At 34.7% G+C, this 13214-nt stretch overlaps 1 protein-coding gene across 1 annotated transcript; it reads left to right on the top strand.

Moving 5' to 3' along the window:
* Window positions 1-1442: 1442 nt before the first annotated feature.
* On the top strand, window positions 1443-13214 carry LOC125069565 (carbohydrate sulfotransferase 4-like). Its single transcript, XM_047679093.1, has 5 exons — window positions 1443-2331; window positions 2584-2763; window positions 6860-7076; window positions 10032-10222; window positions 12870-13214. Exons 1-4 carry the CDS (start codon window positions 1607-1609, stop codon window positions 10140-10142), a joined length of 1233 nt encoding a protein of 410 aa, XP_047535049.1. The 5' UTR covers window positions 1443-1606; the 3' UTR covers window positions 10143-10222; window positions 12870-13214.

Below are 13214 nucleotides of genomic sequence, written 5' to 3' on the forward strand. Positions count from 1 at the left end.
TTTAAAATCTAATGGTACTTCCCCTTTTTTAAACCCATCAGTAAAGGATTGTATGCCTTCATATAGAAACTTACTTATAGAAACAATAATGAAATTCTGAGTCGAACGAGTTTAACTTATAACATCATCTTATTACACCGAAAGCTTATCCAATTAACTTATCTCGTAACCTTTTAAGATACACTTCTCTTGTTACGTCAGCTAGAATCCTACACCAGTTTTGGTCTTTGTTTCGAACTCTGTACTAATTGTCATACTGACTATTAATGTGTATAGTCAAAACATGTAACAACCTTTTTGCAAACCAGCAGTTACGCAGGCATTAGCTAGCATCAACTGATTTAAAATTCAAAACAAAACAACAACACTAGAAATAATTTAAACGGAATTTAATCTTACAATGATTTTTAAAATAAATACGTTAATGTTTTAAGTTCTTATTATTACCTTATTCTTATTTGTTTAAAATTAAAAATGCTTTGACACGTTTAAATATTGAAAACGTCAAATCAAAGCCGGCCCGATGAATGCTAAGACTGGCCCTTAGTATATTGTTATAAGATTTAAAATCGAATACGCATTTTAATTGGTTCATTTTTATTTGGTATATTTCGAGTAGTCGCTTGTACTACTCGAAATATGACTATGAATATGACACAAATAAACCTACCGTGTTGAATATGTCTCAATGTCATACAAGATTATTAAAATATTCGATTTATATAATTTTAAATAATAATAATTATTCTTTTTTATAACGTTGTTAATATCCATGTTCAACGCCGGGGTCATATTATATAATTTTGAAAATAGTCGACTTTATAATTTATTTGGATCAATTCTCCGTTATTTGCATTATTTTTAAAAATGAGTTAAGAAATATTTTTAAATTATTTGTAATTTCAACTATTACGGCTGAGGATTACCTGATTACTAACATTACTGAGCAGTCAATACTAATTCTGTGATAAAAAAAGTAGTGGTTGGATATTTCTACTACAAAATAATACACAATATTAGTACTAACAAAGTTTTTAACCGAAAGAAATAATAAGCAGTTGTTAAAAATGACGAGAATTAAAAAGGCCGTTATATCCATCTTTAACCGGAGCCTACGAAAAAAACAGGTTTTTTTCGTTTCGTAATTTTTATTTACTCTTCTACTACCAAATTCTTCTAACCAAATTTGTACTGTATTTCTCTACGAATAAGATTCATCGTAGCCTTTTCGTTACTTCAAATGTAAAGAAGTTTCTTATAACTGGTTTAATATTTATACAATGATAGTCCTTACATCGATAAAAATAGAGTGTTTAAATAGTTGCTACCAATAAGTCGGAACGGAGTGTCCAAGGAAACAGATTAAAAGCGTGAAGTTTCAACGGTTAAACGAAAACGAGTGAGTCCATGATTGTGCATTTAGTAGGAGGATGTTAGTTGGGGAGGACGTTAATAAGTAAACTTTTGTTTCTACTTTATTAAGCTTATCAATTTCCTTAAAATTACAGTGCCTTTCATTTTAATTTAATGTTAATAAAAAAAAACAACATCTATTCTATCCTTGTGATTTTAAGCGATCAGTTTAATTCGTGTTTTTTAAATAGTAATGTTGCGAAGAGTTAATTTTTATTCAATATGCGTTGCGTTCGGTCTCAGTGTTTTATTAATTCTTGCTGGAAGTCGATATACAGATAACACTAATTACCGTCCAGCTTCTGAGAGTCGAAGAAATATAAAAAACTTCTTGAAAATAGAAGACGTGGATGAAAATTTATTGGAGCCGATCCCAACAAACCCCTACGATGGGTCTCCTGACATCGAAAAAATATTAGATAATACTAGACTTAAAATTAAAAATGAATTGTGGGGTTATAATTTTAGTATATCTGGTGTACAAAGGCTGGAAGACTTAGTTATGGAGTCAGGAGGAAGACCTTTAATAAGTTTGATTGTATCTACATGGAGGTCTGGTTCAACATTTACTGGAGAAGTTTTAAATGCCGTGCCAGCAAATTTCTATCATTATGAACCGTTTTTAAGGTATAAAGGTAAACAAGTAAGAGGTATATCAGAGTCTGACAAGGCATTGAAAACTATTAAAAAAATGTTTCAATGTAACTATGATGATATGGAGGACTATTTTGACTTTGGAAAAAATGGTTGGAGTCAATTCAGGCATAACACAAGATTATGGGACCATTGTAAATATAAGAAAGAACTGTGCATCGATGCTAACTTCACTTCTAGGGTCTGTAGGCTGTATCCATTTCAAAGTATGAAACTAGTCCATGTTAGGCTACGTCTTATTAAACAACTTTTGCAAGATAAGGAGTGAGTATTCATTAAGTATTCCTACCCTAAGTTAAAGTTAGCTTTTTAAACTTTACATGTATTTAAGTCTAATCAAACAACTAGTAAGCCCATTAATAGTTATTAATTCATCTCTCATAGTTGGAAAAGTTATCACTGATAAAAAAAAAATATGTACTGATCATTGGAAATGCTTTATCATTTGTAATTAATATTAAAATATCAATATAAAGTCCTTTTTGTTCATTGTTTAAATTTAGTTGGATATTTCAGGTTCAATTTGAAAATTATTTTATTAATCCGGGATCCTCGAGGAGTGATGCAGTCGAGGTTGCATCATGAATTCTGCAAGGAGGCACTTGATTGCTGGAAACCTGAACGGCTATGTGCTGATATGATTAGTGACTATGTAGCTGCTGGACCTCTCCTACAACAATATCCAGATAAAATTATGTAAGTCAACTGATAATAATAATCTATTAATGATAATGATTTAGTACAAAAAATATCAAATTAAAATACTATATAACTCTTGCTCATACAAGCCAACCTGCAACGCTCGAAACTAGCCACAGCCGAACTATATTAAAAACGGCTCAGGAAAAAGGGATTAGCGTCACACTTGTCCAAGAACCCTATGTAGGACGGGCAGGTGAGATGAGATACCACCCTAGTACGAAAATTATCCAGTGCACCCTGAATCGCCAAAAGCCCGTCAAAATTTCAGTTCTTACGGTATTATGCTTTGGGGTAACGCAGCCGCTATCCATACTAAATCTGTGCTGCAGAAGAAGTTAACTGTTGCTTCTCAATATATATTCTATAATGTTTTGTATGTACGGAAAAATATCAATGATTTCATGAGAAAATGTAATTCTCATAGCCTTGGTACAAGGAACAAACACAAATTTGTTACTCCTGTTACTAGACTGCATAGAGTCAGTAACTCTTTTGTGGGACAATGTATACGGTTTTACAACAGGTTCCCAGAAAGCTTTCAAAATGCTTTTATTTGCCAAATTAAATAAGGAACGCTTGTGTGCAAAAGGGATACAATTAGTGATAGAATTAGGGATACAATTAGTGAGCTCTGAATGCTTCTATATTGAATAAAGGAATTTGAGTTTGAGTTTGAATTTTGAAAAGCCGGTTTAATCGTTTTCGGTGACAAGTTGGAGGTCATCCATGACCGGCCGATCGTTACAGAAAATGTTGCGGCAGTATTCCTGCAGGTGGGACAGCTGAGGCTAGGTTTAATCTCAGTTCACTTCGAGGGGGATCATGACTTGCACCTACCTACCTAACCCAAATTAGGACAGCCACTCAAAAGATCTCAACCAAAACTTGGCAACAAAAAAAAAGGCAGGAGACGTGATTGCTTGGAGCCACTGGTTGGGCAGCAACTCCGAAAACCATCGCGGAAAGGAATTCCACGCCTTCATTACGGAAATCCACATCCTAAACACCAGCAACGTACCGACCTTCGAAACATATCGAGGAGAAAGCTTGTACTCGAGCTGCGTGGACGTGATGGTGACCAGACAATCCCTGGTAGACAGAGCGGAGGACTGGAGAGTGGATAGAAGTCTCATTACATCAGACCACAATGCGATTACCTTCAACCTGCGCTTAGAGAAAGGCCTATATCCACGCGCAGATATAATACCAAGATTATCCACGATTCGTGTGAAGACACGGTCCCGAAACTAAAGGCGTGGCAAGGCAATCCTAGACCACAATGATGGTCAGCCATCCTAGAAGATCTCAAAAAGGATGTGCTTAGGAAAAAACGCCGAATACATAATGCTGCACCCAATAGGAAGCAACTCACAGTCGAAGAGAACCTCCAGGCCAGGGTAAATTATAAGAGGAAAGCGTACGATGCACCTACTAAAAACTGGAAAACTTTTATTTTATAAGGAAGATCTCGAGAAGACGGGATGACATGCTGCTGAGGGACTCAGCTGGTGAAACACTGTCGCCACATCAGTCAGTCAAGCTCCTCGCGGAAATGGGCTATGCTATGGGCTAACGTCCGATATATGCACCGCAGCAATAAATTGTAACAGGGAGGTATTCTTAGCATTAGCAAACAAATGCGTATCGCTATCGTGCTTCCCCAAACAGTGGAAAGCTGCATGTATACATTCTTCGCAAACCAGGAAAACAGGATTACACCCACCCTAAGTCCTACAGACCAATCGGATTATTACAAATCCTTAGTAAGACAGTAGAAAAACTGATGGTGGGTGGGCTTCAATGGCGTCTACCCCCCACTTTGCACCCGAGCCAATACAGATTCATACAACAGCGAGGAACGGAAGACGCTCTCTACGACCTACTCGACTATATCCAGATAAAATAAATTAGTACTTCTGGTATCACTCGATATAGAGAGCCCTTTCGACAATGCATGGTGGCCAGCCCTTAAGAAACAAATTGTGCGCAAATATTAGCCACGCAACTTGTATGCCATCCTACCTTTTTTTGTTTTACGAGAATGAAACGCATTTACGGATGCCGCCCGGTCGGGGGACCGGGACGGATATGTGGGACTCAACCGGGATCTAATGCCCCGTGCCGGGCACGCTAACGCTAATGCTCTGTCCTACCCACTAAAACCATCCTCGGGTTTCAACCATGCCGCCAAGTGGTGAGGCCACGGGATCGCCAAGGACATGCAACCGCGACCCCACCAGCGGCAGCCGCCGTAAGGCGGCTGAATATTCATGGAAAGCACCCCTAGTGCGCGCCTTCCCCCTCATCCTCTACGTGGGAATGTGGCGAACTCCCCCGATTCCGCCACTGGAAGCTGGGCGTCCACTAAGCTGACGACCTGCGGCGGATAAGATAGTAGGCTCCGCCGCTGACCGCCGGTGTAAAACACCTGGGAGGCTCGAGCGAGCCCTCCCACTCCCTCCTAACCAACGAGGCTATTCACATGGTCCGCCCTGACGCCGAACAAGGACGTACCAGGAGCAGCCCCGCAGCATCCCTCCCGCTAGTCTTAGTCGTGGCCGAGAGCAAGCTCAAGCCGGCCTCGTTGCCCGAGGAGGTGACTGACATGTACCCCATGCCATCCTACCTACAGTACCGGAGGATAATAGTATACCAGAGCGACCAGCGAGAAGGGAACCGCTAAGGCATGTGTCCAAGAATCCATCCAGGAGTAGGGCGTCGAAAACAAACTGAGCTTCGTAGCGCCGAGACCAACGCGATGCTTATCACCAAGAAGCTCATAATACTCAGCAGCTTGATCTAATAACCTAGATCAAGCTGCTGGGTCTCATAATAGACTCCAAACTTACTTTCAACGCACATATGGCTGCTACCTGTAAAAAGGCGGCATAAATTTACAAGCAACTAGCACGTGCAGCAAAGGTGTCATGGGGTCTTAATGGAGAAATAGTCAGACCCATCTACATGGCGGTTACAGAGCCTATCGTCCTGTAGGCGGCTAGCTTATGGTTTCCTGCAGCAGTGAAGTTGACGTTAAAGTATAAGCTAAACTCTCTGCAAAGAGGCTTCTACTTGCTTTTTCTTTAATTGTAAGCGTTTAATATAAAATAATTGCTTAGGAAATTTGTTTCCTACCCAAATTAAAGTAAGTTTATGATAAAAAATGGGGACCAAATTTAAATTACTACAGATAAAACATAATTACCTAAAAGCTGCAGATATTGCTGCTGGCTGTAATCCAATAATTTCCAAATAATGAACATCCTGGTTAAATAGAATGAGTAAACAAATACGTGGCTATCATTAAAGTTGTATACCCTTAGCCTAAATATTAAAATGCTAATTAATACAAGCTTGAAACAAGTTCTATTCTTCAAATGATTGTATTATGTTTATTAAGATTTGATCGTTTTTTATAAAGTATTATTATTCGTTGGTTTCCATGAAGGATAAATTATAATTTAATTGTATTTAATTACCTATGTAACTTGATTGTCGGAGAAGATTAGCTACAGAGCAATATCTGCATTCCGAACTGGGAGTAACTTTCAATTTAATTGAACTCTGTAATACAATGATTGAGTAGTGCTGGCAAGAGCCTTCGGGAATAAAGAATAATGCAAATGTGGCATGCGTAACGTATATTCATCTACTTTCCTCGCATGCGTCCAAATTTGGAGACAAACAAAAATATGTACATATTTTGTGTTTTTCCATTTATTAACAGGCATTAAGGTCGAATCATGTATTTGCTAAGTGCATAATATTCCATGTTTGTGCACATGAATTAAAGTGAAGTGCTGATAGTTTTTGATTTCCATAACTTTTACAATTTTTTCAATAACGACTCATGTAATTAAATTTTAAAATGAATTAGAAAGTGTTGAATACTTTTACTTGCTTCAAAATCGGTTGTATATATTATATATCTAATAAGTATATATTAAACTAGTTTAATGGTAACACAAATATTGATAATACATTGTACGGGATATTAGCAGTACATTAAATTTCACCAATCTACATAATTTTCTAATTAGAAGAGGAACATTGGTCAGCAAATTATTTATTTGCATAATTTTTTATTCAGGGTTTTGCGGTTTGAAGAACTGGCTCTTAACACAAGTAGCACAACATATGACCTACTAAAGTTCCTACGTTTGGATGTGACACAATCTGTCAATGAATTTCTCTATTCTCACACAAATGTCGATTTGACCGGTGTGAGTGCCACGTTCAGAGTCTCCCGTGATGTGCCTTATAGATGGAGGAATATTCTAGATTTTGGTTTTGTTGATGAAATTCAGGTGAGTTTATTAATTTCTTCTTTCGATTCTTGGATATAAATTAAACTTACTAATCAATTTGGGAAGAAAATGGCATATTTCCTGTGCAAGAACTAAATTGATGTCACTTAAAGAAGTATTGTAAGTTTCTTAACCTCATTACAGCTACTACTTTGACATCATTCATAGTCAACATTTCTTTCTGAAACGTGTAAAAGTCTCGAATGTCTCTTGTTATAAAGATATAATAATACTAATGAAACCCTATTGCTTTCAATAGAAACAGTTGCACTTAAAACAAAATAGTACAAGGTTCTCGGCTTGATCTATTTTAACTATCTAAAAAACAATCTAGATCAACGCTGTTGAATTTTCATCTGCATGCACCGGCGTCGTTATTAAGTGTTTAAATGCAGTTTTTAAATTTTACCATTCATAAAGACATAATATCTTAACGGTATAAGAGATGATTAGAGATGAGTATTTTTATGTCATATAGAGAGGCGACCTGGCAAATGGGTCACCGGTAAGTGGTCGCCACTGACGTTGGTGCTGTAGGAAATATTAATCATTCCTCATATTACCATTGCGCCATCAAATTTGGGAACAAAGAAGTTATGAATTAATTAGGTATTGCCATTTGGTGGTAGATGACATGAATTTAACGGATACCACCCGTTAAATTGTGAAAATAAAAATATATTCGCCCTTAACAATCTATTATCAAAAACTGTCACCTTACGATACTTCAATAGACTAAAAATCTATGTTATTAACTGTCAGTGCAGCCCACCCCTACCGCCTCTGTTATAAATATTTTATCCTTTTAACTCCCAATTTTTAAAACCTATTATTTTTTAGAATTGATAGATTTTTTTTTTGTATTATTCTCAACAATATTTTTTTTCAACTTTCCATGGTTTTTTTGTCAATAATTTTACTGTACGCTTCCTACTATCTATATAAAAGAACAACCAGTTAACCTAATGTGTGATTTAAACATTCGTTTGACAGTGCTATATTTGCATATCGTGTGCGTAAATACATTGAATTGGGTTTGCTGCTGAATAAATATTGACTGCCATAGTTTGGTCGTTGTAACTGTTAAAAATAGTTACTTCATCGAATGAGTTATCTATAAGGTAATAAGGTTTGACACCTTTTTTTGTCAATCCACGAACTTAAACTAAAGACTATCGCGAGATTGACCTATAATAGATATAACCGAAACCGTAGGTCACACCGAATACACCACTCGTAATTCAATTTTATTATTTGTTTAATTTTATAAACCTTATAATTCTGAGTTTGGGATAAAATCAAAATTGGCAACAATCTCTCATTTACATTAAATCGGTGACAGTCCTTTTATTTCTAATTTTTACGCCGGAATAATCTTCTATTAATTCCAAGGCAAATTCTAATTATGTTCTCAAATAGATTACACTGTTTTTATGAAATCGGATACAATAACAAAATACGTATTTATTAATGTATTCAATATATAATTGTATTAAATAAATGAATTTAAATAGGACGCGGCGAATAAGATTTGCGAGAATGTGAAATGAGTTGGTAGCGTGTAAGCGTACGGCTGACTGACAATCGGCCGGTGCATTGGCGGATGCGCCGCCCCTGGGTGACGGAACGGTAGCTACGATTGAACAATGGGAACGGGTTGCGCCCGATCTATCAATTCACTACTAATAGTCGATGTTTGCGTGTCCGCTTTACATAAAAGTTAATTGTATATATTTTTATATGTTTATTACAATATTTATTTTTTGTTTCGATATTAATATAATTATGCTACATAAAATTAATATAACTGTAACTACTTAAGTATTTATAACAATAAAAAACAATCGAATCGATGGAATGAGAAATAAGAACTCCGTATCGTTTTTCCATTTACATAATGTATATAAGGAATATTTTAACAACAGCATAGAATTTAAAATAAAAGCATATATAGCAATAGTATAGTAAAGTAGCAGCAATCGCTATTATTGAAGAGTTCCGTTTTCTGCCTCCGAAGTTCATCATCTGATCTTTACGAAATTTAAATCGGATCGTCTCGTATCTAATAAAGCTGTTCCGTCCAAAGCAGTTATAAATTGTCATTTATTTCCAATGTATATTCATTTATTTTTGTCTAGTTATTTATCAGTTTGGATGCCCGAACATACATGACGAAATATGTATAAATATCGAAAATGAAAACTCTTCCTTTAAAAGTGGATATAATTTAAACTGGTAAAGATTTGGTTGCGATTCGGCAGTCTGTAATCTTTTAACCTGATAACGTGATATTTTTTAAATGTGTTATTTTCTCACACACACAAAAACGCACTATAACACACATACATATACGATGTTATCTACGCGCATAAAAATACCCTATGTAGTATTGCATATTGTATATTATCAACTAACGGACGAAATTATTAATAAATCTATGTATGTTTGTGTGTATGTTGTAAATTTTGGCAATATTAATATAATAATATTTAATATTAATATAATGATATAATAATATTTAACCTAAAGATATAACTAGCGCGTCACGTCAATCTTAACCGAAGATTGCAAATCAGAATTCGGGCGAGCATCATTGAAATTTCATGTGTTTAATTTTACTTTATAATTCATCTCGTGCTCTGCGGTGTAGGAAAACATCGTGAGGAAACCTGCATATATTGGATGAAATATGCTACACGTGTATCCAACACGCATTAGCAAACCTCGTTAAAAGAAGAAGCCTTGCACTGATTTTTATTATTATATGTAAATATTATTACCTAATTACAAGTGAACTGTGTTCATACATTAGTCTATACAAGATCTCTAACGTCACATTATTTTTTAAGCGATCAAACGATGAAGAAAATATTTTTTTTCTCTTTGATCCAAATATGCGTTAATAATACAAAAAATATTTATTATTACGTTCAATTTACGTTCTGCTATTTTCAGGAGACGTGCAAGGAAGCGATGTCTCTGTGGGGATACCGCATGGCGCACAATGCAACGCACATGACAAGCAAAGACTTTAACCCTCTAGATCAATATTCCCTCACTCAGTGAGTTTACTTAAGAAGTTAATTCAATTAACTATAATCTGAACGAAATATTGTCAAGTCTGCGGTTATCAATAATTTTATACGGTGAGTTTTTGTACTTTTAATCCTAATTTTTATTTTTAATATACTTTTTTATATTTATTATCTGTGTAGATTGTTAAAACTTAAATGTTAATACAACAGCGCGTTCGTTCTTATAATTGTTTCTTATGTTGTTGTCAGCCTTCAAATGACGATTTTAACCTAGATATAACGCATTTAGGTATATTTAAAAACAACAAACTTTTGTTTAGTTATGAAATATAATTTTTTTTTTATTAATAAAACTGAACTTATGTTTATAAAAAAGTGAATGTCGAATTAAATCAATCTTTATTTATTAAAAAAAATTATAAAGAGAATAAGGATAACTTTGTTTCCAGTGTATTTATATAATAGATAGTTTGTTATTTCTATTAAATTTAGTATCATGGAAAGGCCCTGAATTTTGCAATTTAAAGGTTTCATACGGTCTATACCATAGTTAATTGGTCCATCCATTTTATACTATTTAGTAGAGGTTAAGGAACCCAGTAAAAGTTGTATTTTTATTTCTAGTAGGTACCTACATATTTGCTGAAAAATATCAAACTAAAAATTCAATATTTAAACAGCGCGCGAAAACGCTTCTTTGACAATAATGCGCTGCAATGGGGACGGTGACGTCACTTGCCTATATTGTAATCTGTGGCACATATAATTCACATACAGTAGGCAAACGAGGTTAACAAGTAAGTGACATCATCATAAACCCGACCAATCAGAAGTGTTTTGTGTCACGCGACAAACGTTTAAAGAATGTATTTTTATTTATGGATTTTTGAATAAATTAATAATTATATTCAACTTTCGTTAATAAATAATCATTTTTAAATTCATAATACATACTGACTAGCTTCTGCCCGCGACTTCGTCCGCGTAGATTTCGGATTTGTAGCAGGATTGCGTATTTCAAACGGAAAGATACAAAATATATTTCTTTTAAATAAATAGAAGTACGAATTTTTTAAACTTTGCGAAAATTATGAAAACTTTATAACACTATAAAGATCATGGATGTGATGTAAATAGTTATATTATGACTTGATTTTTGATTTTTTAAACTTATTTACCGACCATTTTTTTTTATACATATAAGTACATTGAATATTTTTTGTTTATTATATTTTTATTTGTTTAATAGCGGTCGCCCGTGGCTCCGCCCGCGTGGATAACGGTTACCGCAGCAAAAAGCCTACCGAGGAAAGACACGGTCAGCAAAATGATTCCCAGGTCAATTCACAGACACCGACACTAACATCGACGACGCATTCATTATCCGCAGGCTGCGTAGATTGTCTTTATGTGGATGTTAAAGTTGTTAATGATGATAATAGTAAAATGTAATTAATACTAAGTTTTCACTTCTGCCCGCAGTCCCGGAGTGCAACCCGTTGTTTTAGGATAGATAACTAAGGCGATTCTCTATAAACAACATTTGACGTTAAATTATTTTCAGGTAACAAAATATACTGCTGGTCGGGAGCCCCAACCCGTGATAGGGCAACGTAAAGTTGCCCATGCGTAAAACATTCTTTTCGTAAATCAATTCCTACTAATTTGAATGTTTGGCCCTGGAATTTTTTTATCGTTAGTGCGAAAGAAATTTTTACTGGAAATTGGAGCTTTTTGAAGGGTATAGGCAAATCAGTAGGAATCATGGGTATTCTTGGTATATGAGATAATTCACAAGCTGCAAGGCTGGTGATAATAATCTTCGCTACTATTAAATTATCTCTTAGCTCCTTTATATTAAGAAGTATCGTGCCATTACACATGTTGGGGGTGCTTAAATTTCTGAGAAGCATTATCGGCGTGCCAACTTTTAACGACAGTTCATGAGATGATAGCCCAGCGGGGTTCAGAGAATTTAAAAACTCCTGGGGGTAGTGCACTGCGTCCTCGATGTTTGTGACAGTGTTTATGGATTTATAGAACTTAACTTCACCCGGTACTTTCTGCATAATTAAATTGTTTATTTCGTTGACTGTTTCATTCCTGGGAGAAATTATTTTGAGGATTAATAGCATGAGTAAAATAAATGCGTTTAAATGTAGTCCAAAAAAATCAAGATTTTTAAATAAAAAAATGGTTGTTGTGCCTCACTCGACATAGATAGGTATAGTGTGTCGCGGGCTTTTTTGTAGATATTTAAAAGATCTACAATTAATTTGAACATTTTATGGTTCTATCTTTTATAGTATAGGTAGCGTTCGCAAAATATGTAATTTTTTTGGTTGATTTTTTACACCTTGTGTCCGAAAAACCCAAATATCTTACGGAACCCTATTTTTTTTCAAAATAAAATTTAGCCTATGTTACTCGTAGATGTTGATGTAGATTTCGAATGAGAGTTTTTGAGCCAATTCATTACAAACAAACAAACAAAATGTTCCTCTCTATAATATTAGTATAGATTACAGTAAATGACACTTTATTTTTCGCATTGTCAAATAGCCTATTGTGATAAATTTTCGAAGTAGTTTTCGACGGTCACATAGCGATTGCTTGTTGCCGGTTACACTTAAAATAGGAGAAAATACATTGCTCGTCGAGTAGCTTCGTTTGTATAAATACAATGTAAAGATTTAAAACGACTATTGTTTTATTTTGAACACCTGTATATCTAATGTACAATATTATCTATTTACAGATGATGCTGCATTATTTTCACATCAACAAGTATTTTTAATCGTCATTAATATTTTTTTTAATTTAGTTTGTTACGAGGATATCGCTCGGTGACTTCTTTATATTATAAGTATATGAAAGAAATGTGGCTTACATTTTGGTGTAAAATTTAATTGTAAGTTTATTTTTTGTGATTCCTGTATTTCCTTTTTTCGGTTTAATGATTATTATGAGATTAGCTGGCTAAACCCAATGATAAAAACTAAATATATAAAAAGATCACATAAATGAAAATAATCTGACGTCATCGTACGTATATAATATAGGAGCAATTATTTAAAAATTAAAATTAAAGGCAACTAAGAAG

The sequence above is a fragment of the Vanessa atalanta genome, chromosome 2 (assembly GCF_905147765.1).
Source record: "Vanessa atalanta chromosome 2, ilVanAtal1.2, whole genome shotgun sequence".
Classification (NCBI taxonomy): domain Eukaryota; kingdom Metazoa; phylum Arthropoda; class Insecta; order Lepidoptera; family Nymphalidae; genus Vanessa; species Vanessa atalanta.